This window comes from Erythrolamprus reginae, chromosome 8 (assembly GCF_031021105.1).
Source record: "Erythrolamprus reginae isolate rEryReg1 chromosome 8, rEryReg1.hap1, whole genome shotgun sequence".
In the NCBI taxonomy this organism is placed as follows: Eukaryota; Metazoa; Chordata; class Lepidosauria; order Squamata; family Dipsadidae; genus Erythrolamprus; species Erythrolamprus reginae.
In genome coordinates, this window is record NC_091957.1 from 7,911,245 (window position 1) to 7,936,962 (window position 25,718).

General features: G+C 42.8%; 1 protein-coding gene across 1 annotated transcript in view; it reads right to left on the bottom strand.

The window, feature by feature from the left end:
* ASTN2 (astrotactin 2) overlaps positions 1 to 25,718 on the bottom strand; it is a 397,091-nt gene that overhangs the window by 17,363 nt on the left and 354,010 nt on the right. Inside the window, 1 exon segment of the mRNA XM_070759605.1 lies at positions 9,132 to 9,273. Coding sequence (XP_070615706.1) covers positions 9,132 to 9,273 — 142 coding nt within the window.

Sequence of the window (25,718 nt, forward strand, 5' to 3'; positions counted from 1 at the left end):
ATGGCCAGAGATACTTTACTAGAAGAGCCCTCCACTCCTCCACTCGCAACAGAATACCCTACGCAACTAGATTTACAATCCTAGGCTTAGAAAGCTTGGAGCTTTGTCGCCTTAAACATGACCTTAGCATAGCCCATAAAATCGTCTGCTACAATGACCTTCCTGTCAATGACTTCTTCAGCTTCAACCACAACAAAACATGAGCACACAACAGATACAAGCTTAAAGTAAACTCGACTGTAGGAAATACGACTTTAGTAACCAAGTAGTTTATGCATGGAACTCACTATCAGACTCTGTAGTATCCTCACCTAATCCCCAAAACTTTACCCTTAGACTAGTTTAGTTTAGTTTAGTTTATTTAGATTTGTATGCCGCCCCTCTCCGAAGACTCGGGGCGGCTAACAACAATAAAAAACAATGTAACAAATCTAATATTAAAAAGTAATCTAAAAAACCCCAATTTAAGAGACCAATCATACCAACAAACATACCATGTATAAATTCTATAAGCCTAGGGGGAAGGGAGAAAAAAAATTCAATTCCCCCATGCCTGACAACAGAGGTGGGTTTTAAGGAGCTTGCGAACGGCAAGGAGGGTGGGGGCAACTCTGATATCTGGGGGGAGCTGGTTCCAGAGGGTCGGGGCCGCCATAGAGAAGGCTCTTCTCCTGGGTCCCGCCAAATGACATTGTTTAGTCGACGGGACCCGGAGAAAGCCAACTCTGTGGGACCTATCCACTGTTGACCTCTTCCCATTCCTAAGAGGTCAGTAAGGGGGTGCATAAGTGCGCCAGAGAGCCTTCCATCCCCTGTCCTAATGTTTCTCTTTTACTAGTATCATGTACATGGATATTATTATATTGTATCTTTGTATACATACTTGACAAAATAAAATTAAAAAGAAAGAAAGAAAGAGAGAGAGAGAGAGAGAGAGAGAGAGACAGAGACAGAGACAGAGACAGAGACAGACAGACAGACAGACAGACAGACAGACAGACAGACAGACAGCGGAGCAAGAAAACCCCAACTGGAAATCCCTGTCTTCTGGAGATAACTTTCAAAGGGGACTTCCTGTACTTTTGGCACATGTCAAGCTTTGGCTTGCCAGAGGATAAGAAGGAGGAGAAGGGAAGACTAGAGATACATGTTGCAACGGTCTAGCAAGACTGTAATTTGGCTTGTTGATTCCAACCCGACACATGTTGGGAGCTAAGGAAGAGCTGGGGTTTTTCGCCCTTTTCCTTTAAGCAGTCCTAACATGCCAACGGCCATCTGCCCAAGGAAATGAATCTCTTAAAACAGATCCAACAAATTCACTCTCAGAAATCCAGTGTTGTAGTTCTAAGTTCTCTTTCTTTCTTTCTTTCTTTCTTTCTTTCTTTCTTTCTTTCTTTCTTTCTTTCTCTTTCTTTTTCTTTCTTTCTCTCTCTCTCTTCCTTCCCTCCCTCCCTTCCTTTTTTTCTTCCTTCCTTCCCCACAACAGTGTCAAATAATTCACAAGGAGAGAACCTAACTCAAGATTTGTATAAACAGAGGCATAGAATCCTTCAAAGTCCCCCAGGAGTTGGGCAGCATATAAATATGTTAGAGAGAGAGAGAGAGAGAAAGAGATAGATAGATAGATAGATAGATAGAGATACAGAGATAGAGATAGATAGATAGATAGATAGATAGATAGATAGATAGATAGAAAGAGATAGATAGACAGACAGACAGACAGACAGAGAGAGAGATAGAGAGAGAGATAGAGAGATAGAGAGATAGATAGATAGATAGATAGATAGATAGATAGATAGATAGATAGATAGATAGAATGAATGAATGAATGAAGATCACATGATGTATTAGTCCCTCTTTATAAAGCCTTAGTGAGGCCACACCTGCAACTCTGCAACCAATTTTGGCCACCACATTGCAAAAAAAGGTGTTGAGATTTTGGAAACTAATTAAGGAGAGAATCAACCTAGAATTAATGAGACTTCCTAACAATAAGGACACTGATCAAGTGAAACAACTGTCAGGTAAGAGTTGGGAGGGACCTTGGAGGTCTTCTAATCCAATCCCCTGCTTAGGCAGGAAACCCTGCACTAGTTCTCCCATTACTTTCTAAATGCCAGAAGTTTTGGATGCTCCATCACTGGAAGTTTTTAAGAAGAGATCGGACAGCTATTTGTCTGACACGGTATAAAATTTCCTGCCTGAGCAGGGTGGGGTGGGTGGGCTAGAAGACCTCCAAGTTTTGCTCTTCCATTATTCTGTTCTTTTATTTTGCAGGCTGCCCACTAAGAAAGGATTCCCAGTTTTCTAAGGAAGGAAGATTTCTCTCCCAGGGATAATTTGATTTGATTTGATTTATTGGATTTGTATGCCGCCCCTCTCTGGAGACTCGGGGCGGCTAACAACAATAATAGAACAGTATACACAATAATCCAATAGTAAAAACAATTAAAAACCCATTAAAGTAAAAACCAAACATACATTCAGACATACCATGCATAAAATTGTAAAGGCCTAGGGGGAAAGAGTATCTCAATTCCCCCATGCCTGGCGGCAGAGGTGGGTTTTAAGTAGCTTATGAAAGGCAAGGAGGGTGGGGGGAATTCTAATCTCTGGGGGGAGTTGGTTCCAGAGGGCCGGGGCCGCCACAGAGAAGGCTCTTCCCCTGGGTGCCGCCAAGCGGCATTGTTTAGTTGACGGGACCCGGAGAAGGCCAACTCTGTGGGACCTAACTGGTCGGTGGGATTCGTGCAGCAGAAGGTGGTCCCTGAGATAATCTGGTCCGGTGCCATGAAGGGCTTTATAGGTCATAACCAACACTTTGAATTGTGACCGGAAACTGATCGGCAACCAATGCAGACTGCGGAGTGTTGGTGTGACATGGGCAAAACCAGCCATTTTGGTGGGAGAAGGGTGGTGAATATGTATTTTTTTTTTTAGCAGAAGAATGCAGATTCAACCACTGGTAAAAGAAAACAAGAAATGGACCAACCATACAGGGCTGGATTAGAAGGATGAAAAGTTTGACAGCTTGACAGTTCAAGACATCATGACATCATGGAGAATGTGCAGTTCCTTGCCTCTTCTGCCTTCTATGACACTGCCCTCTTGTGGGTCTTGCAAAGCAGGGATCACAGTTGTGTATAAGTAGGATGTTACTTAAAACATCCCTCTCCCCAATTTACCATAATTTCCCTATGTCAGTCTCATGGCAGTTTAGTACAGTGGCACCTCTACTTATGAACTTAATTCGTTCCGTGACCAGGTTCTTAAGTAGAAAAGTTTGTAAGAAGAAGCAATTTTTCCCATAGGAATCAGTGTAAAAGCAAATAATGCGTGCGATTGGGGAAACCACAGGGAGGGTGGAGGCCTTGTTTCTTCCCAGGAGATTCCTAGAGAGGCTCCACAGAGGCTTCTCCCCATCTTTTCCGGCCCTGTTTCCTTCTAGGAGATTCCTAGAGAGGCTCCACAGAGGCTTCTCCCCACCTTTTCCGGCCCTGTTTCCTCCTAGGAGATTCCTAGAGAGGCTCCACAGAGGCTTCTCCCCATCTTTTCCGGCCCTGTTTCCTCCTAGGAGATTCCTAGAGAGGCTCCACAGAGGCTTCTCCCCACCTTTTCCGGCCCTGTTTCCCCCCAGGAGAGTCCTATAGAGGCCCCACGGAGGCTTCTCCTGCCTTTCTGGTTACAGTTTTAGAGGCTCAGGTTAAGTGGAAAGTGGTTCTTGAAAAGAGGCAAAAAAATCTTAAACACTGGCTTCTTATTTAGAAAAGTTTGTAAGTAGAGGCATTCTTAGGTAGAGGTACCACTGTATTTATTTAGTACTATTGGACCCTGCCACTGATGAGGTTTGCCCATTGTGTTCGAAGAAGACCTTGACATCTAACAGGTTTGTGGGCTGTCCACAATATCCATATCCTCCAAAGTGTTGGACACTGCCACTACAATGAAAAGTAAAACATTTCCCTTCTCCTGCAGAGAAAGTGGAGAATGGAACTAAAAGCGATATATATATATATATATATATATATATATATATATATATATATATATATATATATATATATATATATTTAATTAGAAAGGAAATTGTTGGGTGGGTTAAAGGTAGAGTACAGCTTGCATGTGATCTCCAACTGAAGGATAGATGTCTCAGCGATGGATAAACAAAATAAAAAACTGAAAAGAACATGTTCAGATAGCACAAATGAAAGATAGTACAACGAAGAAGGGCACTATGATATTTTATTCATTTATTATATCCTACTTTTTTACAAATAGTTTATGGCAGCGAGCATATCCAACACACCTTTTTCCTCCTATTTTCTGCACAACAACAATCCTGTTGATTGTCTCAAAGTCACCCAATCAGATTTCATGCCTAAGGCAAGACTAGAACTCACCATTTCCTTAGGATTGGGCTAAAGTTACCCAGCTGGTTTCCATGGCTACGGTGAGACTAGAACTCACCATCTCCTGATGACTGACCCAAAGTCGCCAAACCAGCTTTCATAGCTAAGGTAGAAGAAGAGTTCACCATTTTGGCCCAAAGTCACCAAGCCAGCTTTCATGGCTAAGGTGAAACTAGAACTCACCATCTCCTGGTGGATTGACCCCAAAGTCACCAAACCAGCTTTCATATCTATGGGCTCACCATCTCCTGGTGATTGGGCTAGAGTCACCCAACTGGTTTTCATGGGTAAGGTGGGATTAGAACTCACCATCTCATGAAGTTTGACCCAAAGTCACCAAGCCAGCTTTCATGGCTAAGGTAGAAGGAGAGTTCACCATCTCCTGAAGTTTGACCCAATATCACCAAGCCAGTTTCATGGCTAAGGTGGAAGTAGAACTCATCATCTTTCTTTCTTTCTTTCTTTCTTTCTTTCTTTCTTTCTTTCTTTCTTTATTTATTTATTTATTTATTTATTTATTTATTTATTTATTTATTTATCTATCTATCAGATTTGCATGCCGCCCCTCTCCGCAGGCTCGGGGCGGCTCACAGCAATAATAATACAATGTAAACAAATCTAATATTTAAGTTAATTTAAAACCCCAATTTAGAAACCAATCATACATACTAGCATACCATACATAAATTTTATAAGCCTAGGGGGAGGGAAAGTATCAATTCCCCCATGCCTGACAACAGAGGTGGGTTTTAAGGAGCTTACGAAAGGCTATGAGGGTGGGGGCAACTCTGATATCTGGGGGGAGTTGGTTCCAAAGGGTCGGGGCCGCTGCAGAGAAGGCTCTTCCCCTGGGTCCCGCCAAACGACATTGTTTAGTTGATGGGACCCGGAGAAGACCCACTCTGTGGGACCTAACTGGTCACTGGGACTCGTGCGGCAGAAGGCGGTCCCGGAGATATTCTGGTCCGGTGCCATGAAGGTCTTTATAGGTCATAACCAACACTTTGAATTGTGACCGGAAACTGATCGGCAACCAATGCAGACTGTGGAGTGTTGGTGTGACATGGGGGTATTTAGGAAAGCCCATGATAGCTCTCGCAGCTGCATTCTGCACGATCTGAAGTTTCCGAACACTTTTCAAAGGTAGCCCCATGTAGAGAGCGTTACAGTAGTCGAACCTCGAGGTGATGAGGGCGTGAGTGACTGTGAGCAGTGACTCCCGGTCCAAATAGGGCCGCAACTGGTGCACCAGGCGAACCTGGGTAAACGCCCCACCACCCCCTAGTGATTGGCCCAAAGTTCACCCAACTGGCTTTCAATCCTAAAATGGGACTTGAACTCACAGATTTCAGCTCTCTAGCACCTGTGCCGTAACTTAAACCAGACCAAAGTGGCTTTTGAGGAAGATGAAATGCTTTTCAAGTTAGAAAGAACACAAAACCACTCTCCATTTTTTTTATTTTGGTCTTCTTACCTCCCTGGCTTCGAAAGCTCCTTCTCCACTCCCCCACCCCACTACTTTCGGGGGAGAGATATAGGATTAGGAAAGATTTATTTAATTGCATTAGCTTACTATACATGGGGGAGGTTAGGAAGAGCCCGAATGAGATAAGGGAAGGATGAATGCGGTTCCAATTTGAGGTTATCAATCAATGAAGCCTTATCAAGGGACTAGGCAGACAAATACTCATGTTTTATTCCCTCCTAGCAACCTTTCCCCGGCTATTATTTCCAGGGAAGCAGGAGAGAGTGAGAAAAAAAGAAGAGCTGAGAAGAAGAAAAGCATGAAGAATCCACGTTATCTCTCCTGTACAGAACTTCTAAACACTGGCTAATTTGTCTTCCCTGCTTATACTTCCAAGCCACCTTCCTATCTAACTTGATTTATCTTCTTCGCCAAGAGATGAATCCAGCATATACACAGCTCCTAGGTACAGCTGGAGGCTAGGCAGATAATGGGCGAGAGCTTCATTTTTTTAGTGGTGGTGGTGCTGGGGGAAAGGGCAAACAATTTTCTGTTCCCAAGATTGGGGGGGGGAGTCACCAAGGGAACTTGGAGAAAAAACGAAGGAACTTCTGAGTTAGAAACTATTTTCACTTCCACAGGAGGAAGGGGGAAAGGCAGTTTAGCCTAGCGGTTAAGGTATTGGGATAGAAAGTGGGAGATTGTGAGTTCTAAATCCGTCATAGGCATAATAATAATAATAATAATAATAATAATAATAATAATAATAATAATAATAATGTCTTTCTTCTCCTCCTTCTTCTCCACCTCCTCCTTCTCCTACTACATCTCTTCCTCCTCCATCTTCTCCTTCTCTTCTCCTTCTCTTCCTCCTTGTCCATCATCTCCTTCTCCTCCATCATCTCCTCCTCCTCCTCCATCTTTTCCTTCTCTTCCTTTTTCTTCTCCTTCATCTCCACCTCTTTCTCCTCCTCCTCCATCATCTCCTCCTCCTCCATCTTCTCCTTCTCTTCCTTCTTCTTCTTCTCCTCCTCCATCTCCATCTCTTTCTCCTCCTCCTCCATCCTCTCCTCCTCCTTCACCCTTTCCTTCTCCTCCTCCTTCTACTCCTCCCCATCTCCACCTCCTCCTCCATCAACTTCTCCTCCGTCTTCTCCTTCTCCTCCTCAACCTCCTCCTTCTCTACCTCCTCCATTATATCCTCCTCCCCCATCTTCTCCTTTTCCTTCTCCTCCTCCTCCTTCTCAAACCACAAACATGGATTTCCTAGCAATCCTTTTGGCCAAAAAAGGAAAAAGAAAGAAATGTTTTTGTTTGTTTCTTCAAAATGTCAGATGTTGGAAAGGCTACGAACTCCATCATGCTCTATTTGTTTGTTGCTTCTCAGAAGCCACAAGGTTGGCTTTGATCTAAGGAAGGAAACATGTGCAAGGGAAGGGAAGGGACTGGATCAATTGCAGGGACTCATTGCTTGAGGTAAGCCCAAAATGCGGACGATGCAAGCAGCCAGGATGTTAAATAATATTTGTGGAATTTGCAAAGAGGGGATGAAAGAGGTTACTCAACTCCCATATTGGCCTTTGGATTGTGTTACCCAAAGAAGGGATGAGGCAGTATTGGGAGAATGCACAACTCAGCATGCACTTGTCTGCCTGACAGGCAACTTCAAAACACAACCTCCCCATGGAATTGTCGACAACTTCAACAGCTTCCAAGGAAATGTGTTTTCTTTCAAGAAGTGGAGAAGCAAGTAAGTTGCAAGAGGGACACCCAGGGAAGTGGGCGCAGACTCTCTGCCTAACTAATTTGATGATGAAGTGGCTTGAATAGCAATAGCAGTAGCACTTAGGTGTATGTGCCACTTCACAGCCCTCTCTAAGCCCTTAATAGAGTCAGCCTCTTGCCCCCAAACAATCTGGGTCCTCATTTGACCCAGCTCGAAAAGGATGGAAGTCTGAGTCAACCTTCAACCAGTCAGGATCGAACTGCTGGCAGTGTGTAGAGTTAGCCTATAGTGTTGCATTCTAACCACTTCCCCACCATGGCAAAGAAGGAAGGGAGGAGGAAGGAAGGAAGGAAGGGAGGGATGGAAGGAGAAGAGGGAGGGAAGGAAGGAAGAAATAACAATAGTACTTAGACTTAAACACCGCCCTCTGTAAGTAGTTTACAGAAGCAGCCTATTGACCCCAACAATCTGGGTCTGCATTTTACCAATCTCAGAAGGATGGAAGACTGGGTCAATCTTGAGCCTGGTGAGATTCGAACTTAGAAGAGTTAGCCTGCAATACTGCATTCTAACCACTGCACACCATAGAAGGAAGTAAGGAAGGAAGGAAGGAAGGAAGGAAGGAAGGAAGGAAGGAAGGATGCAAGCAAGCAAAGCAAGGAATAGTAATAGCATTTAGACTTATATCCCACTTCACAGTGCTTCTACAGCCCTCCCTAAGTGGTTTACAGAGTCGGCCTCTTGGCCCCAACAATCTGGCTCCTCATTTGACCCACCTCAGAAGGATGGAAGGCTGAGTCAATCTTGAACCAGTGACAATCGAACTGCAGGCAGCCAGCAGAGTTAACTTGCAATACTGCATTCTAACCACTGTGCCAACAAGGCCCATGAGGATGAGCAACAAAAGGTTTCAAATTAACAAAGTTTGGTCCAGTTGCCATGATCTATCTATCTATCTATCTATCTATCTATCTATCTATCTATCTATCTATCTATCTATCTATCTATCTATCGTTTTATTTTATTTTATTTATTTTTATGCCTCCCTTCTCCTTAGACTCAGGGTGGCTTACAGCATGTTAGAAAAATCATTTTTTAACAGAGCCAGCCTATTGCCCCCACAATCAGGGTCCTCATTTTACCCACCTTGGAAGAATGGAAGGCTGAGTCAACCTTGAGCTGGTGATGAGATTTGAACCACTGACCTACAGATCTAAAGTCAGCTTCAGTGGCCTGGAGTACTGCACTCTATCTGCTGTGCCACCCCGGCTCTGGGTGCATGTGCATGCAGAATTCTGAAAATTCTCAAAAAATCCCACCCCCCCCTCAAAAAAAGGCTGAAAACAAGGGGGTGGTGCATGCCACCATTTTTTAAAAAAATTAAAAAATCAGCAATTTAATTTTTAACAAAACCCCCGAACCAGCTCTGTGACTTCACCAGTGGTTTGCTACCAGTTTGGCTGAATCAGTCTAAACCGGGATGAAACCCCCTCTACATCCCTCCCTCCTGCCCTCTCTTTGATTTGCTTACTTGTATAATCCATCTGGCTCCAAGCATTTGAAAATGACGGAGTAAAGGCTGGCATCCTGGCTGTCCCCATGAGTCCTCCCAGCAGCAACGCAGGCAGTTCCAAGGCCGGACAGTAAATCATCAGCAAAGCTCAAGGATTCTCCTGTAGATCCAAAGATAGATAGATAGATAGACGTTAACATCAGAGTTAACTTGCAATACTACATTCTAACCAGGGAGCCACCATGGCTCATGAGGATGAGCAACAAAAGGTTTCAGATTAACAACGTTTGGTCCATTTGCCATGATCCAACCTTTAGACACCTTTGGGAATGAGTGAGAGAGGGGGAAAGAGAAAGAGTGAAAGAGAGAGAAAGAGGGAAAGAGAAAGAGAGAAAGAGAGAGAGGCAGAGAAAGAAAAAGAGAGAGAATAGAAACAGAGAAAGAGAGAGAATGGAGAGAGATAAAAAGAGAAAGAGAGAGAATGGAGAGAGAAAGAGAGAAAGAGAAAGAGAGATAACAAGAGAGGGGGAGAAAAAGAAAGAGAGAAAGAGAGAGAGAGAATAGAGAAAAAGAGATAGAGAGAGTGAGAAAGAGAGAGGTAGGAATGGAGAGATATAGAGATAAAGAAAGAGAGAGAGAGAGAAAAAGAGAGAGAGAGAGAAAAAAAGAGAGAGGGGGAGAGAAAGAAAGAGATAAAATGGAGACAGAAAGAAAGCGAGAGAGTGAAAGAGAGAAAAAGAAAGAAAAAGAGAGAAAGAGAGAGAGAAATGAGAGACACTATTTGTTTGTTTGTTTGTTTGCTTGCTTGCTTGTTTGTTTGTTAAGAAGTATTTAACTCAATTTCCAAAGTTGAGTATAGTGATGCACACAGAGACATTTGTCCTATCAGAGTTAGTATTCAGCAGGGTTCAGATCGGTTCGGGCAAAATGGTAGTGGAAATTTTGAGTTCAAAACCTTAAAGACTTCAAGTGATGGAGCACCCAGAGCTGAAAGCAAAGCCGTTCCACTGGTTGATTGTTCTCACCGTCAGGAAATTTCTCCTTAGTTCTAGGTTGCTTCTCTCCTGGGTTAGTTTCCATTCATTATTTCTTGTCTGGCCTTCAGGGGGCTTTAGAAAATAGGTTAACCCCTCTCCTCTTTGGGGCAGCCATTCAAATATTTGAACACTGCTATCATGATTGATAGCAATATCATGGTTGATTAGTCCCTTGGGAGTTAGGAGGCATACAAATTGAATAAATAAATAAAGATTGTTCTGACTGTCAGGGAATTCCTCCTTAGTTCTAAGTTGCTTCTCTTCTTGATTAGTTTCTGTTGTGGTTAGCTCCGGCCCAGCTCCTTCCCCAAGGACTGTGGATTTGGGGGAGACATCCACATGCTGCAGGCCTGTTTTGCCCCCGGTGGAATCTGCTGATGAAGGCTCCTCTGACCAAGAAGACATGAGTGACAGGGAGGAGGAGAGTGTGGCAGACAGCTCAGAAGGAGATCAATTATCTAGCTCCTCCTTGGATTCAGAACAAGAGTTAATGATACAGCCACGCATGCGGAGAGCGATGCATAGGCAACAACAACTGAGAGATTATTATCAAAGAAAATGAGGCCATCTGTGGTTGGGTGGGGCTGTGGTCATTAGTGAGGCTGCTATAAAGAGCAGCCTGTGGGTTTGGCCATTGTGGAGGATTATCTGATCATTGTGTTTCGTGACTGCTTTACTGACTTTGACCTTTTGTGTACTGCTTTTTCCCCACTTTGAAACTAAAGCAGAGCAAAGTGTGTTTCACTTTGTGAAAGAAGGACTGTGAATTGCCTCCCAGCTGCAAGCTAAGTATCACAGAACTGATAAGGGACTTGTACAAATTACCAGTTTGTTTGGAGACGAGTGCTCTTTGCTATACCAAAAGAGGGCTTGGTTTCAGTGAATTTTCATTATAAAGAACATTGTTTTGAATTTTCAAACGTGTGTGTGTCTGAAATTTGTACCTGTGAATTTTTGGGAGGAGTTTACCAGAGAGCCCGACAGAACAGTTTCCACCCATTGCTTCTTGTTCTACCCTCAAGTGCTTTGGAGAATACCTTGACTCCCTCTTCTTTGGGCAAACCCCTGAGATATTGGAAGACTGCTATCATGTCTCCCCTGGTCCTTTTCATTAAACTAGACATATTCAGCACCTGTAGTTGTTCTTCGTATGTTTTAGCCTCCAAGTCTTTTAATTGACTTAGTTGCTCTTCCCTGCACTGTTTCCAAAGTCTCAACATCTTTTTTTTTGCAACGTGGTGACCAAAACTGGATGCCGTATTCCAAGTGTGGCCTTACTAAGGATTTACGAAGCGGTATTAATACTTTCACATGATTTGGATTCCATGCCTCTGTTTATACAATCCAGTATTTCTATGAGCTTTTTTGGCTTGCCTACCCAAACTGGATCTCTTAGTTCCAAGGAAAATATTGGCTGGTGTGGGAACAAAGAGAAGCAGCCACTCATTTACAAAAGATTTCGATGATGGAGAAAACAAACAAACAAATGCCGTATTTTTCGGGCTATAAGACACGCCAACGTATGAGACACACCAAGATTTCAAAGTGGAGGGAAAAAAAGGAGAAAAAATGTTTCTATCATCCTTGGACCCCAGAGGTACTTTGCAAGCCTCCCAAATCCTCTGCGTGCCCCATTTTTTTTGCAAAAACAGGGGGACTTTTGCCTTTCCAAACCCCCCAGGAGCACTCTGCAGGCCTTTCAAATCCTCTGTGCATCTCTCTCTCTTTTTTTTTTTTTTGCAAAAACAGACCTGTTCTTCACCCATTATTGCAAAAAATGGAGCACACAGAGGGTCTGGGAAGTCTGCAGAGTGCTCCTGGGGGGTTGGGGGAAGGCAAAGACACCCCTGTTTTGTGCAAAATGGCCCATTTTCCACCCAGTTTTTTTTTTTTTGCAAAAATAGTAGTGTATTGGCATTCCCCGAGCCCCCAGGAGCACTTTGCAGGCCTCCCAAACTCTGAGAAATACTTTTTGCAAAATACGGCGCCATTTGTGGCACAAATTGGATGCGAGGGAAGGGCTTCAGGAGGCCAAAAATAACTGCATTTGGTAATATAAAGCCCACCATGCCACCCTCTTTTGAGTGTGGGGGGGAGGAAGGTGTGCCTTATGCAGTGGTCCCTCTACTTACGAACTTAATTTGTTCCGTGACCAGGTTCTGAAGTAGAAACGTTTGTAAGAAGAAGCAATTTTTCCCATAGGAATAAATGTAAAAGCAAATAATGCCTGTGATTGGGGAAACCACAGGGAGAGTGGAGGACCTGTTTCCTCCCAGGAGATTCCTAGAGAGGCCCCACGGAGACTTCTCCCCACCTTTTCCGGCCCTGTTTCCTCCCAGGAGATTCCTAGAGAGGCCCCACGGAGGCTTCTCCCCACCTTTTCTGGCCCTGTTTCTTCCCAAGAAATTCCTAGAGAGGCCCCACGGAGACTTCTCCCCACCTTTTCTGGCCCTGTTTCTTCCCAAGAAATTCCTAGAGAGGCCCCACGGAGACTTCTCCCCACCTTTTCTGGCCCTGTTTCTTCCCAAGAAATTCATAGAGAGGCCCCACGGAGTCTTCTCCCCACCTTTTCCGGCCCTGTTTCTTCCCAAGAAATTCCTAGAGAGGCCCCACGGAGACTTCTCCCCACCTTTTCTGGCCCTGTTTCTTCCCAAGAAATTCCTAGAGAGGCTCCACGGAGACTTCTCCCCACCTTTTCTGGCCCTGTTTCTTCCCAAGAAATTCATAGAGAGGCCCCACGGAGTCTTCTCCCCACCTTTTCCGGCCCTGTTTCCTCCCAGGAGATTCCTAGAGAGGCCCCACGGAGGCTTCTCCCCACCTTTTCCGCTTACAGTTTCAGAGGCTCGGGTTTGTAAGTGGAAAATGGTTCTTGAGAAGAGGCAAAAAAATCTTGAACACCCGATTCTTATCTAGAAAAGTTTGTAAGTAGAGGCGTTTGTAGGCAGAGGTACCAACTGTATATTAAAAAGCAAGACATGTACACACACATACACTGTGAGGCCTAAAGAAATTCAAACAAACAAACAAATAAATTGTAATATATGAATCTTAGCAAAAAGACAAAGAAGGAAAGAGGAGATCCATTCTGCGCATCGGTTCAGCCAGATAAAACGACTTGCTTTGGATAATTCCTTTCTCTCTCTCTCTCTCTATCTCAAAATGTTTTTAATTTATCAAGCCGTAGATGTCTCGGCATGATTCTAGGCACCGTCCGGGGGTTACAAATGAAGATAGCAAGGCTAGTTGGATGGGTAGATGGGTGGGGGTGAGGAGAGGCGCAAAGGGAGAAGAAAAATGAATACCCCTTCCCTACTCCCCCTCCCTAGCATGCAAATATACTGCTCAAAAATAAATAAATAAATAAAAGGAACACGCAAAGAACACATCCTAGATCTGAATGAATGAAATATTCTCATTGAATGCTTTGCTCTGTACAAAGGTCAATGTGCACATCATTGGTAAATTGATGGTCAGTCAGGGTTGCTTCCTAAGTGGACAGTTTGATTTCACAGAAATTTGATTTACTTGGACTTATATTGTGTTGTTTAAGTGTTCCCTTTATTTTTTTAGAGCAGTATAGAAGGAAAACAAACAGGAGACGGAAGCCTAAACGGTGAGAATTTAGGATATGTATTTATGATATATTGGAAAAATGTGTAAGTGGGTAACAGGTTGACATGGTATATGTATGGGTGTAAAGAAGAATAAGAATGAGAGAGGGTGAAAATTCCAATCCGAAGTCCTCTCTCTAAATCGTTCTTTCTTTCTCCTCCCCTCCACCCGCACTTTGCAATGTTTTTGCCTTTGGTGAAAGAGTGGGATGGAGGAAGAGATAACAGGAAAGCAGAGACCGGTTAGATCCCACAGAGTTGGCCTTCTCCGGCGGGACCCAGGAGAAGAGCCTTCTCCGTGGCGGCCCTGACCCTCTGGAATCAACTCCCCCCAGAGATTAGGATTGCCCCCACCCTCCTTGTCTTTTGCAAACTCCTTAAAACCCACCTCTGCCATCAGGCATGGGGAAATTGATTCCCCTGGGCCGTTTCCGTTTTATGTATGGTTTGTCTGAGATATTTGACAGGTTTTATATTAAGGGTTTTAAATTGCTTTTAATCATTCGATTTGTACTGTTTTGTTGTTGTGAGCTGCTCCGAGTCCTCATAGAGGGGTGGCGTACAAACCTAATTAATGATGATGATGATGATGATGATGATGATGATGATAATAATAATAATAATAATAATAATAATAATAATAATAATAATAATAATAATAATAATATGTATGCTGCCCCTCTCTTCGGAGAGCGGCGGCATACAAATCTAATAAATTATTATTATTATTATTATTATTATCAATAATAATAATAATATTCGAGCATCACTGGTATAAGAGGGACGAAGCGCCCTTTGGCGATGCTATAGATCAGTGACAGTGAATCTTTTCCTCGGGTGCTGAAAGAGTGCACACTTGTGCTTTTACAGGCACATATGTGCCTACACCCACAATTGCTGCCAACCTGCCTTCCATTGAGGACCTGTATACTGCAGGAGTCAAAAAGAGGGCTGTGAAAATATGTACTGACTTTTTGCATCCTGGACACAAACTGTTTCAACTCCTACCCTCAAAACATCACTACAGAGCACTGCACACCAAGACAACTAGACAGAAGGACAGGTTTTTTCCCAAATGCCATCACTCTGCTAAACAAATAATTCCTTCAACACTGTCAAGCTATTTACTAAGTCTGCACTACTATTAGCACTAGTTTTTTTCTCATCGTTCCTATCACCCGTTTCCTGCCACTTATGACTGTATGACTGTAACTTGTTGCTTGTATCCTTAAGATTTTATTAATTGTTTCTTCATTGCTTATTTTATCCCCATGACAATCATTAAGTGTTGTACCTCATGATTGTTGACAAAGGTATATTTTCTTTTATGCAGGGGTGGGCAGCAGGCAGGATGGGGTGGAACGCAGTTCCACCGGCGGAAATGAAGTGCCCAGCTTTAGCTGATCATCCCCGCCCTCCCATCCTCCTCCTCTTCCTCCTTGGAAAGTGGCAGGGAGACCAGCACCAACAGGTGTTGCAGGGGGTCCATTTCCTCCCCCCCTCTTTTCTCAACACCTGATCGGCACCCGTTCATGTAGCTACCCAGCCTGAGGCAGGAGGAGACCCAGGAGGGAGAGCATGAGAAACATGAAACAAATTGTCACCCCAGAGAGCGACACTGGTGAGGTTGAAAGTTGAGGACTTAACAGTTCACTTGAACGATGGTGATTGTTCAAGCCACTCCCACCTGGTCACATGGCTGGCAAACAACTCCTACCCAGTTACATGACCATCAAGTCACACCCACAAAATAAGCCACACCCACAGTGGGGCAGCAAAAAAATTTGGCTGCCCATTACTGCTTTTATGTACGCTGAGAGCATCTGCACCAAAGACAAATCCCTTGTGTGTCCAATCACACTTGGCCAATAAAGAATTCTATTCTATAAAGAATAAAGAATTCTAATGTAATGCCCCCCATGTGCCATTCTGAAAAAAAATATTTTCTTGGATTTACCCATGGTTGGCTTACCGGGGGTCGAAAAGCTCAATAAATCACATGCCAGTGGACATCACACATTGGCGGTTGTGACGCATATTTTGAGCAACAGGGAGGCGCAGCGGAAGAATGAAAAAGCCACATGCGGCTCCTGAGCCACGGGTTGCTGACCCCTGCTCTAGGAGAAGATTAAGAAGGAAGGCAAGGAGACGGACTGCCTGGTTCTTAATTTTTTATTTAAGTTATAGGTTGTGGAGTCCAGGGGAAAATATAAAGAAGAGCCAGTTTGGTTTACCGGTTAAGGCAGCAGGCTAGAGAACAGGAGAATATGAGTTTTAGTCCCACCTTAAGTCATGAAAGTCCCACCTTAAGTCACCCAGCTAGTTTTCATGACTTAAGATGGGATTAGAACTCATGGTCCTATGAATTCACTAGATGGTGAATTCTAGTTTTGTCTTAGCTGTGAAAGCCAGCAGAATGAGTTTGGGCAAATCCCACTCTTTCAGACCAAACCACCTCATAGTGGTGTTATTGTTATTCTGTGGAAAAGGAAGAAGGAAAGATGTGGGAGGTGTTCACCACCTTGAGTTATTTGTAAAGATGGGAAGGAAGGAAGGAAGGAAGGAAAGAAGGAAAAGAAAGAAGAAAGAAGAAATGGTTTAAGGAATGAATGAAGGGAGAAAAGAAGGTATGAAAGAAAGAGAAAGAAAGAAGGAAAGAAAAAAGAAGGAAGGAAGGAAAGAGAAAGAAAGGAAGGAGAAGGAAGGAAGGAAGGAATAAGAAAGAGAAATAAAGAAGGAAAGAAAAAAAGAAGGAAGGGAGATAGGAAGGAAGGAGAAAGAAAGGAAGGAGAAGGAAGGAAGGAATAAGAAAGAAAAATAAAGAAGGAAAGAAAAAAGAAGGAAGGAAGGAGAAATAAAGGAAGGAGAAGGAAGGAAGGAATAAGAAAGAAAAATAAAGAAGGAAAGAAAAAAGAAGGAAGGAAGGAGAAATAAAGGAAGGAGAAGGAAGGAAGGAATAAGAAAGAAAAATAAAGAAGGAAAGAAAAAAGAAGGAAGGAAGGAGAAAGAAAGGAAGGAGAAGGAAGGAAGGAATAAGAAAGAGAAATAAAGAAGGAAAGAAAAAAGAAGGAAGGAAGGAAGGAGAAAGAAAGGAAGGAGAAGGAAGGAATAAGAAAGAGAAATAAAGAAGGAAAGAAAAAAGAAGGAAGGAAGGAGAAAGAAAGGAAGGAGAAGGAAGGAAGGAATAAGAAAGAGAGATAAAGAAGGAAAGAAAAAAAGAAGGAAGGAAGATAGGAAGGAAGGAGAAAGAAAGGAAGGGGAAGGAAGGAATAAGAAAGAAAAAGAAAAAAGGAAAGAAAAAAGAAGGAAGGAAGGAGAAAGGAAGGAAGGAGAAGGAAGGAATAAGAAAGAGAAATAAAGAAGGAAAGAAAAAAGAAGGAAGGAAGAATAGAGAAAGAAAGGAAGGAGAAGGAAGGAAGGAATAAGAAAGAGAAATAAAGAAGGAAAGAAAAAAGAAGGAAGGAAGGAGAAGGAAGGAAGGAATGAGAAAGAGAGATAAAGAAGGAAAGAAAAAAGAAGGAAGGAAGGAAGGAGAAAGAAAGGAAGGAGAAGGAAGGAAGGAATAAGAAAGAGAAATAAAGAAGGAAAGAAAAAAGAAGGAAGGAAGAGAAAAAAGAGAAAGGAAGGAAGAAAGGGAGAGAGGGAGGAAAGGAAAGAAGGCAGGCAGGGAGGGAGGAGAGAGAGAGAGGGAAAAAGAGAGGGAGAGAGAGAGAGGGAGGGAGAGGGAAGGGGGGGAGAGAGAAGGGGCATACATAAGTGCACCATCATGCCTACCATCCCCATCCTAATGTTCCCATTTATTTGCATCCATTTCATGTATTCCTAAACATGTCTATATCGTTTATATCTATATTTGTTATCTTATACATTCTTGACATATAAAATTAAAAATAAAACAGAGAGAGGGAGACAGAGAGACACAGAGAGAGAAAGAGAGAGAGAGAGAAAGAAAGAAAGAAAGAAAGAAAGAAAGAAAGAAAGAAAGAAAGAAAGAGCCATTTATGGCCCACTCACAATTCCACCAGGGGGAGGAGATTGTCAGTAGGGCCAGCTATTATACCCCCATCACTCTGCTGGAGCCTTTTTCATTCCTCCAGAACTATGCATTCCTTCATATATTATCCATCTCCCCTTTGTAGTCAAATACTTAAATAGACGTGTATTTCAGTCCTGTTTTTTCCATAAAGGAACGACCTTCAAAGCAATGTGAAAAACAGGGCTCAGGTTAGCCAGGCATGAACTCTGGGGACATCTTCCTACATGCCTCAGACAGGGAAACATTTTTCTACCTCTCAGCCATGGGAGGCGAAAAAGGGGAGGGAAACCCACCCACCCTCCTCTCCGGTTTGATCCTTCCCTCCACGTATTATTCGATCCCAGCTCTCATTCTTGAATTCCACCGCAACAAAATATTCCATTTGGATTATTTGGAACATTTTAAAAGGGGGAAGGGTGGGGGAAAATGATAACCCCATTGTGGCCAATCTCAAGATGTTATCAAGAAGGAAGGGAGAGAGGAGGGAAAGGAGGAAAGAAAGGAAAGAAGGAGGGAGGGAGGGAAGGAAAGAAAGAAAGGAAAGGAGGAGGGAGGGAGCAAAGGAAGGAAGGGAATGAAGGAAAAGAAAGAAAGAAAGAAGGAAAAAAGGAAAAGAAAGAGGGAAGAAAGGAAAGAAGGCAGGAAGAGAAAAGAAAGGAAAGAAAGAAGGAAGAGGAAAGAGAAAAAGAAAGAAAGGACAAAGAAAAGGAAAGAAGGAAAGAAAGAAGGAAGGAAGGAGGAAATGAAAAAGAAATTTAAAAGAAAGAAAGAAAGAAAGAAAGAAAGAGCTAGTCTCACCCCAAATGAAGGAAAGGAAGGAAAAAAGGAAGGAAAGTAGGAGGAAATGAAGGAAGAAGAAGAAAAGAAAGATAGATAGATAGATAGATAGATAGAAAGAAAGAAAGAAAGAGCTAGTCTCATCCCAAAGGAAGGAAAAGAAGGAAGGAAGGAAGGAAAGAAGGAAAGAAAGAAAGAAAGAAAGAAAGAAAGAAAGAAAGAAAGAGACAGACCATGGCTGTAGTAGACTATACAAAAATAGCCTAACTCTGGATCCTTCATCCTTTTATTGGAAAGGGTAAAAGAGTGACACCCCCTCCCCCATTTAAAGTCTTGACCTCCCAAGGAATGATAGCAAAATGTAAGAAAACAGTTCAACAATCTTCTTGGTAATGAACTATGGGACAAGGAGTGGGGAGGGGTGGAGGGAAAGCGGGGGCGCGTATGTGATTTTGGGGAGAGTGCTCAAATTGATGGCCTCGCCTTTTATCGGATTTGGAAGGGAAGGAGGCGCACAGGTGGTTTGTGCCTTAAAAACCACACCAATAAATCAAGCCCATCAAAGTCTCCAAGAACCCTCCCCTCCCCACCAGAGTCATCAAAAAGGCTCATCTCTCTCTCTCCTCTCTCTCTCTCTCTCTTTTCATTCATTCTTTCTTTCTTTCTTTCCTTTTCTTTCTTTCTTTTCTTTCTTCCTCTCTCTCTCTATTCTTTCCCTCCCCCCTCTCTCTCATTCTCTCTCCTCTCCTTTCTTTTTCTCTCTCCCTCCTTTCCCTCCCTCCCTTCCTATCCCTCTATCTTTCTTCCCTCTTGTCTTTCTTTCTTTCTTTCTTTCTTTCTCCCTCGCTCCCTCCATTCCTTCCCTCCCTCACTCCCCACTCTTCATTCTCTCTCTTCTTTCTTTTTCTGTCTTTCTTTTCTTTTCTTCTCTCTCCCTCTTTCCCTCCATTCCTTCCCCCCTCTCACTGTCTTCATTCTCCATCCCTTCCCTCTCTCTCTCTCTCTTTCTCTCCTTCCCTCTCTCCCTACATTTCTCCCTGTCTCTGCCCAACCTATTCTTCTCCCCAGTTCTACACATGCAGTAGAAAACATCTGCCCAATGTTTGCAATTCCATATCCTAACTTGCTTTGTCCCTGTTATGACAACATAGGAGAAGTAGGATGAAATCCGGTGTTTTTTGCATTTCCACACATCTTGTTTCCTATTTTAAAACTTTGCTTTTCAGGACAAGAACAGAAGTCCATCACAATTGAGTATTTCCCCCTCTAGCACTGATGAGGTTAACTACTTGGGTCATGAAATGTCTGCAAGAAAACCACCGACCTAGAGACCACCAAGGATGCCACAGTTCTCTCCTCCTCCTCCTCCTCCTCCTCCACCACCACCACCACCCCTCCTACTCTTCCTCTCCCTTCTCCTCCTCTACTTCCTCCTCCCACCTCCTCTTCCTGCTCTTCCTCTTCCTCCCCTCCCAACTCTTCCTCTTCCTACCCTCCTCTTTCTCCTCTACTTCCCCCTCCTCTACTTCCTCCTCCCCCTCCTCTTCCTCCCCCCTCCTCTTCCTCTTCCTCCCCTCCTCCTCTTCCTGTACCTCTGCTTCCTCCCCCTCCTCTTCCTGCTCTTCCTCTTCCTCCCCTCCCAACTCTTCCTCTTCCTCCCCTCCTCTTTCTCCTCTACTTCCCCCTCCTCTATTTCCTCCTCCCCCTCCTCTTCCTCCCCCTCCTCTTCCTCCCCTCTTCCTCTTCCTGTACCTCTGCTTCCTCCCCCCTCCTCTTCCCGCTCTTCCCCTTCTCCCCTTCCTCCTTTTCTTCCTCCCTCTCCTCCTCTTCCTCCCCCTCCTTTTCCCCCTCCTCCTCCTGGGGAAAAAAACCCCAACAATGATATAAGAGGATATTTGTAACTGGAGGTTGAACTCTTTGCTCCTTGGTGCTCTCTGAACTTGATGGCTTTCTGCCTCTTACTTGCAAATTAGAGGTGAACCAACCCTGTAGCTTGCTATATTAAAAAAAAATAAAAATAAAAGGCTGGGACTAAATTAAATCAGTCTGTCTGCAGAGTGCCAGGTGACTTTTCTTTTTTTAAAAATCTGCATGTTTTAGAGAAAGAAAAACTGAGAAGAGGGGCAAGCCAAATTAGCAAGCCAAGCTATGTGGGAGAAAGGGGGAATTCCTTCCAACAAAGATTGTAATTTTTTTATTTTATTTAAAGCATGTCTTTCCCTCCATCTGAAAGCGCGCCAGAGCATCTTACAGAATCGTAAAGTAAAATAAAATAAAATTAAGATTTGCCAAAAAATAAGCGCAGGCAGAGAAAGAAAAGGGTGAGAAGACAAGACAGGGAGTTGAGTACCCGCATCGAAAATGTTGCATCGCTTATCCCAGTGATTTTCAACTTTTTTTGAGCCGCGGCACATTTTTTACATTTACAAAATCCTGGGGCACACCACCAACCAAAATGACACAAAATCTATTTTACTATTATGTTCTTTTACTATTGTTGTGAGTCGCCCTGTCTTTGGAGAGGGGCGGCATACAAATCTAATTAATAATAATAATAATAATAATAATAATAATAATAATAATAATAATAATAATAATAATAATAATATCCACTGGAACTTGTGCCGGAACTACCATTTAACAGTGGCAAAGAACTGGTGGGATCATAAGCCGGAAAAAGTGGTCGAAAACGAACAAGCAAAACTACCGTGGGACTTCCGACTTCAGACTGACCGAATTCTGAAGCATAACACACCAGACATTGTGATCGTGGAGAAAAAGAAAGTATGGATCATCGACATCACAATCCCAGGGGACAGCAGAATTGAGGCGAAGCAGCTAGAGAAATTAGTGAAATATGAAGATCTAAAAATCGAGCTGCAACGACTCTGGCATAAGCCTGTGAAAGTGGTCCCAGTGGTCCTTGGCACGTTGGGCGCAGTGCCAAAGGATCTCAGCGGACATTTGAAAGCCATCGGAATTGACAAAATCTACATCTGTCAATTGCAAAAGGCCGCTTTACTGGGATCGGCACACATAATTCGCCACTACATCACGCAGTCCTAGGTGCTTGGGAGGCGCCCGACTGGTGATGAAATACGAAATCCAGCATAGTGATCTCGTTTGCTGTGTTGTACTGATGATGATGATAGAAACATAGAAACATAGAAGTCTGACGGCAGAAAAAGACCTCATGGTCCATCTAGTCTGCCCTTATACTATTTTCTGTATTTTATCTTAGGATGGATATATGTTTATCCCAGGCATGTTTAAATTCAGTTACTGTGGATTTATCTACCACGTCTGCTGGAAGTTTGTTCCAAGGATCTACTACTCTTTCAGTAAAATAATATTTTCTCATGTTGCTTTTGATCTTTCCCCCAACTAACTTCAGATTGTGTCCCCTTGTTCTTGTGTTCACTTTCCTATTAAAAACACTTCCCTCCTGTACCTTATTTAACCCTTTAATATATTTAAATGTTTCGATCATGTCCCCCCTTTTCCTTCTGTCCTCCAGACTATACAGATTGAGTTCATTAAGTCTTTCCTGATACGTTTTATGCTTAAGACCTTCCACCATTCTTGTTGCCCGTCTTTGGACCCGTTCAATTTTGTCAATATCTTTTTGTAGGTGAGGTCGGTAATAATGTAGGTAGGTAATAATGTAGGTAGGTAATAATAATAATAATAATAATAATAATAATAATAATAATAATAATAATAATAATACACTTGAGCTCTTTAAGAAGATGACCCTTCAGGAGACCATGTACAATATAGATAACATTGTGATGCATTGTTATATCACCCTCTGCGGGGGCCTTTTATAAAAACAAAAAGGTCAAATATCTAGATACACCATCAGGATAGACATAACTGGCTGAGGCTTCATCTAGCGGTGGCAACGTTTATCTCCAGTTCTGACCAGGATTAGAAATCGTGACCACAGGGAGGAGTAGCCGCTTCAACTACTTGCCGCAGCCACACAATAGCAAGTGCACGGCAGCCCTAGCGGGGACCTTCCTGGGCGTGGATGAGAGGTGGCCTGCTATTGGTTCATCGCTAGTGGTCGGGTTGAATCCAAGAAGGTGATTGGTCAGTGAGCATTCCCTGAGTCTCCAGTCTTCCTGTCGCTGATAGCTGGAGGGATTGTGAGGGGAATGTTTATGTTTGGATGGAGGCGGCTGGCGGCGGGCCGGATAAATGGCCTTCGCGGGCCTTATCCGGCACGTGGGCCGTAGTTTGGGGACCCATGTTTAATTTCCCTACGGCAGACCTAACTATGTCTATTTCACTGCAGAGAAAGGAACTGTTGGGAAACATTCACAAACGTTTGTGTACAGTTTATGGAGAATCTGCAGTCGACAGAAGTACGGTTAGTCATGAAAGACATTTTGAGGATGACGAAGAGGTGATTCGCACATTGCAGAAATGGCTTCGTGACCAGAACAAGGAGTGGTACCAACAGGGCATACACGCCCTTGTGTCTCGCTGTAGGAAGGCCATAGAACGGGACGGAGATTATGTGGAAAAATAGGGAGTGTAGAAGGAACATCATTCTTTCTTGTGCGTAAGATTCATTGTGTTCAATACATAATTGGTGAAGGGAAAAAAATGTGGTGCATTACTTTCTGCGTGACCTTCGTAAAAAACCACTTATGTGTATGACAGGTCAAAATGTCGGCACCTTTCTTGTTGCTAAAAAAGCATAGCACCTAGAATAGTGCATCCAGTTTTGATTGCAAAAATGCTTTTTTTAGAAAAACTCCAGAATGAGTGAAAAGAAGAGCAACAAAGAGGATTAGGGGCCTGGAGGCTAAAACATACGAAGAACGGTTGCAGGAAGTGGGTAAGTCTAGTCTAATGAAAAGAAGGACTATTATTATTATTATTATTATTATTATTATTATTATTATTATTATTAATAATAATAATTATTATTATTATTATTATTATTATTATTATTATTATTATTATTATTATTATGTCAGTACAACACAGCAAACGAGATCACTATGCTGGATTTCATATTTCATCATCAGTTGGGCGCTTTCCAAGCTCCAAGGACTGCGTGATGTAGCGGCAAATTATGTTTGCCGATCCCAGTAAATTGGCCTTTTGCAATTGACATATGGAGATTTTGTCAATTACAATGGTTTTCAAATGTCTGCTGAGATCCTTAGGCACTGCGCCCAGCATGCCAAGTACCACTGGGACCAATTATTATTATTATTATTATTATTATTATTATTATTATTATTATTATTATATTTGTATGCCGCCCCTCTCCGAAGACTCGGGGTGGCTCACAACAACAAAACAGTGCAAATCCAATAATTAAAACCATTAAAAACCCTTAATATAAAGGTTAACATAAAAACCAATCATACATCTCATACAAACCATACATAAAACGAAAACGTCCCAAGGGAATCAGTTTCCCCATGCCTGACAGCAGAGGTAGGTTTTAAGGAGTTTACGAAAGGCAAGGAGGGTGGGGGCAATCCTAATCTCCGGGGGGAGTTGATTCCAAAGGGCCGGGGTGACATGACAGCAATGTCCTAATATTTGAGGGGCCGCCCCAAAGAAGAAGGGGTCAACCATTTTCCAAAAGCTCCTGAAGGCAAAGAAAGAAGCAACGGATGGAAACTAATCCAGGAGAGAAACAAGATGGAATTAGGGAGAAACTTCCTAACAGTGATGAGGACAATTAATTGGTGGAACCACTTGCCACCAGAATTTGTGGGAGCTCCATCACTGGTGACTTTTTTCAGACTGGAGCTTTTTTCAGACTGGGGAGCCATCTGTCTGAAATGGTATAGGATTGTAAGAGTGTTTGGAGACTGCAGATAATCCAGAATGCAGCCGCACGAGCTGTCCTGGGGGTACCTAGATACACCCATATAACACCAAGCCTCCGGACGCTGCACTGGCTACCAATTAGTCCCCAGTCACAATTCAAGGTGTTGGTTATCACCTATAAAGCCCTACATGGCTTAGGACCAGCCTATTTACAGGACCGTCTCCTGCCGCATACCTCCCAATCAGATCACAAGGAGTTGGCCTCCTCCAGGTCCCGTCGACTAAACAATGCAAGTTGACGGGCCCGAGGGGAGAGCCTTCTCTGTGGTTGCCCCGACTTTATGGAACCAACTACCCCCCTGATGTCCGCACTGTTCCCACCTTGCTATCCTTCCAAAAGGCTGTGAAAACCTGGCTTTGGGGCAAAGGCCCGGGGGCTGTGAATGTAACATCTTATCACGTCGGACTGCGACTATTCTGTATATTTGTGGATTCGATGAGATAATTCTATGGGGTTTTTTTAACATTCTTATTACTAATTATTTGACTTGTTTATTGCATGTACTATTTATCGTTGTAAGCCGCCCAGAGTCCCACTGGGATTGGGCAGCATAGAAGTCAAATAAATTGAATTAAATTAAATCTTACTGTATAATAACTATGTATTTACAACTCAAGAATTTACTAATTGCATAAATATGCTTAGGAACAGTTCGGTTAAATACATGAGTCAAGGGAAACAGTTGACCAATAGAATCCTTTTCTTTTTCCTTTCTTTTTCTTTCCTTGTTTCCTCTCCCACTCCCTTCCTTTTTTCCCCTTTTACCGCATATAAATTTATTCTAGGCTTATGTGATAAGACAACTATGTAACTAAATAAGAACAAACCATAGTAAATATACTTAACTGTTACAAAATATAAAAAGAAGAAAGAATTGTAAACTGCTGAAATGTAAGCCTAAAAAACCTCAAACCAATGTCAAACATGTTGGCTAATTTTGTTTATTTTAATTGTTTAATAAAGTTTATTTTTAAAGTAAAATAAAACAAAACAAAATAAATCTCCTGCTTGAGCATGGGGTCAGTCTAGAAGACCTCCAAAGTCCCCTTTAGTGATTTCTGGGCTGGCACAATCACTGCCAAGTGAATTGATATTCCTGGAGGCGTCTGTAATATGGTATTGATATTCCTGGAGGCGTCTGTAATAGGGTTGATATTCCTGGAGGTGTCTATAATATGGTAAATGATTTAGCTTTACTAGATAAATGGTCAAAGCAATGGAAACTGCAGTTTAATGTTTCCAAATGTAAAATAATGCACTTGGGGAAAAGGAATCCACAAT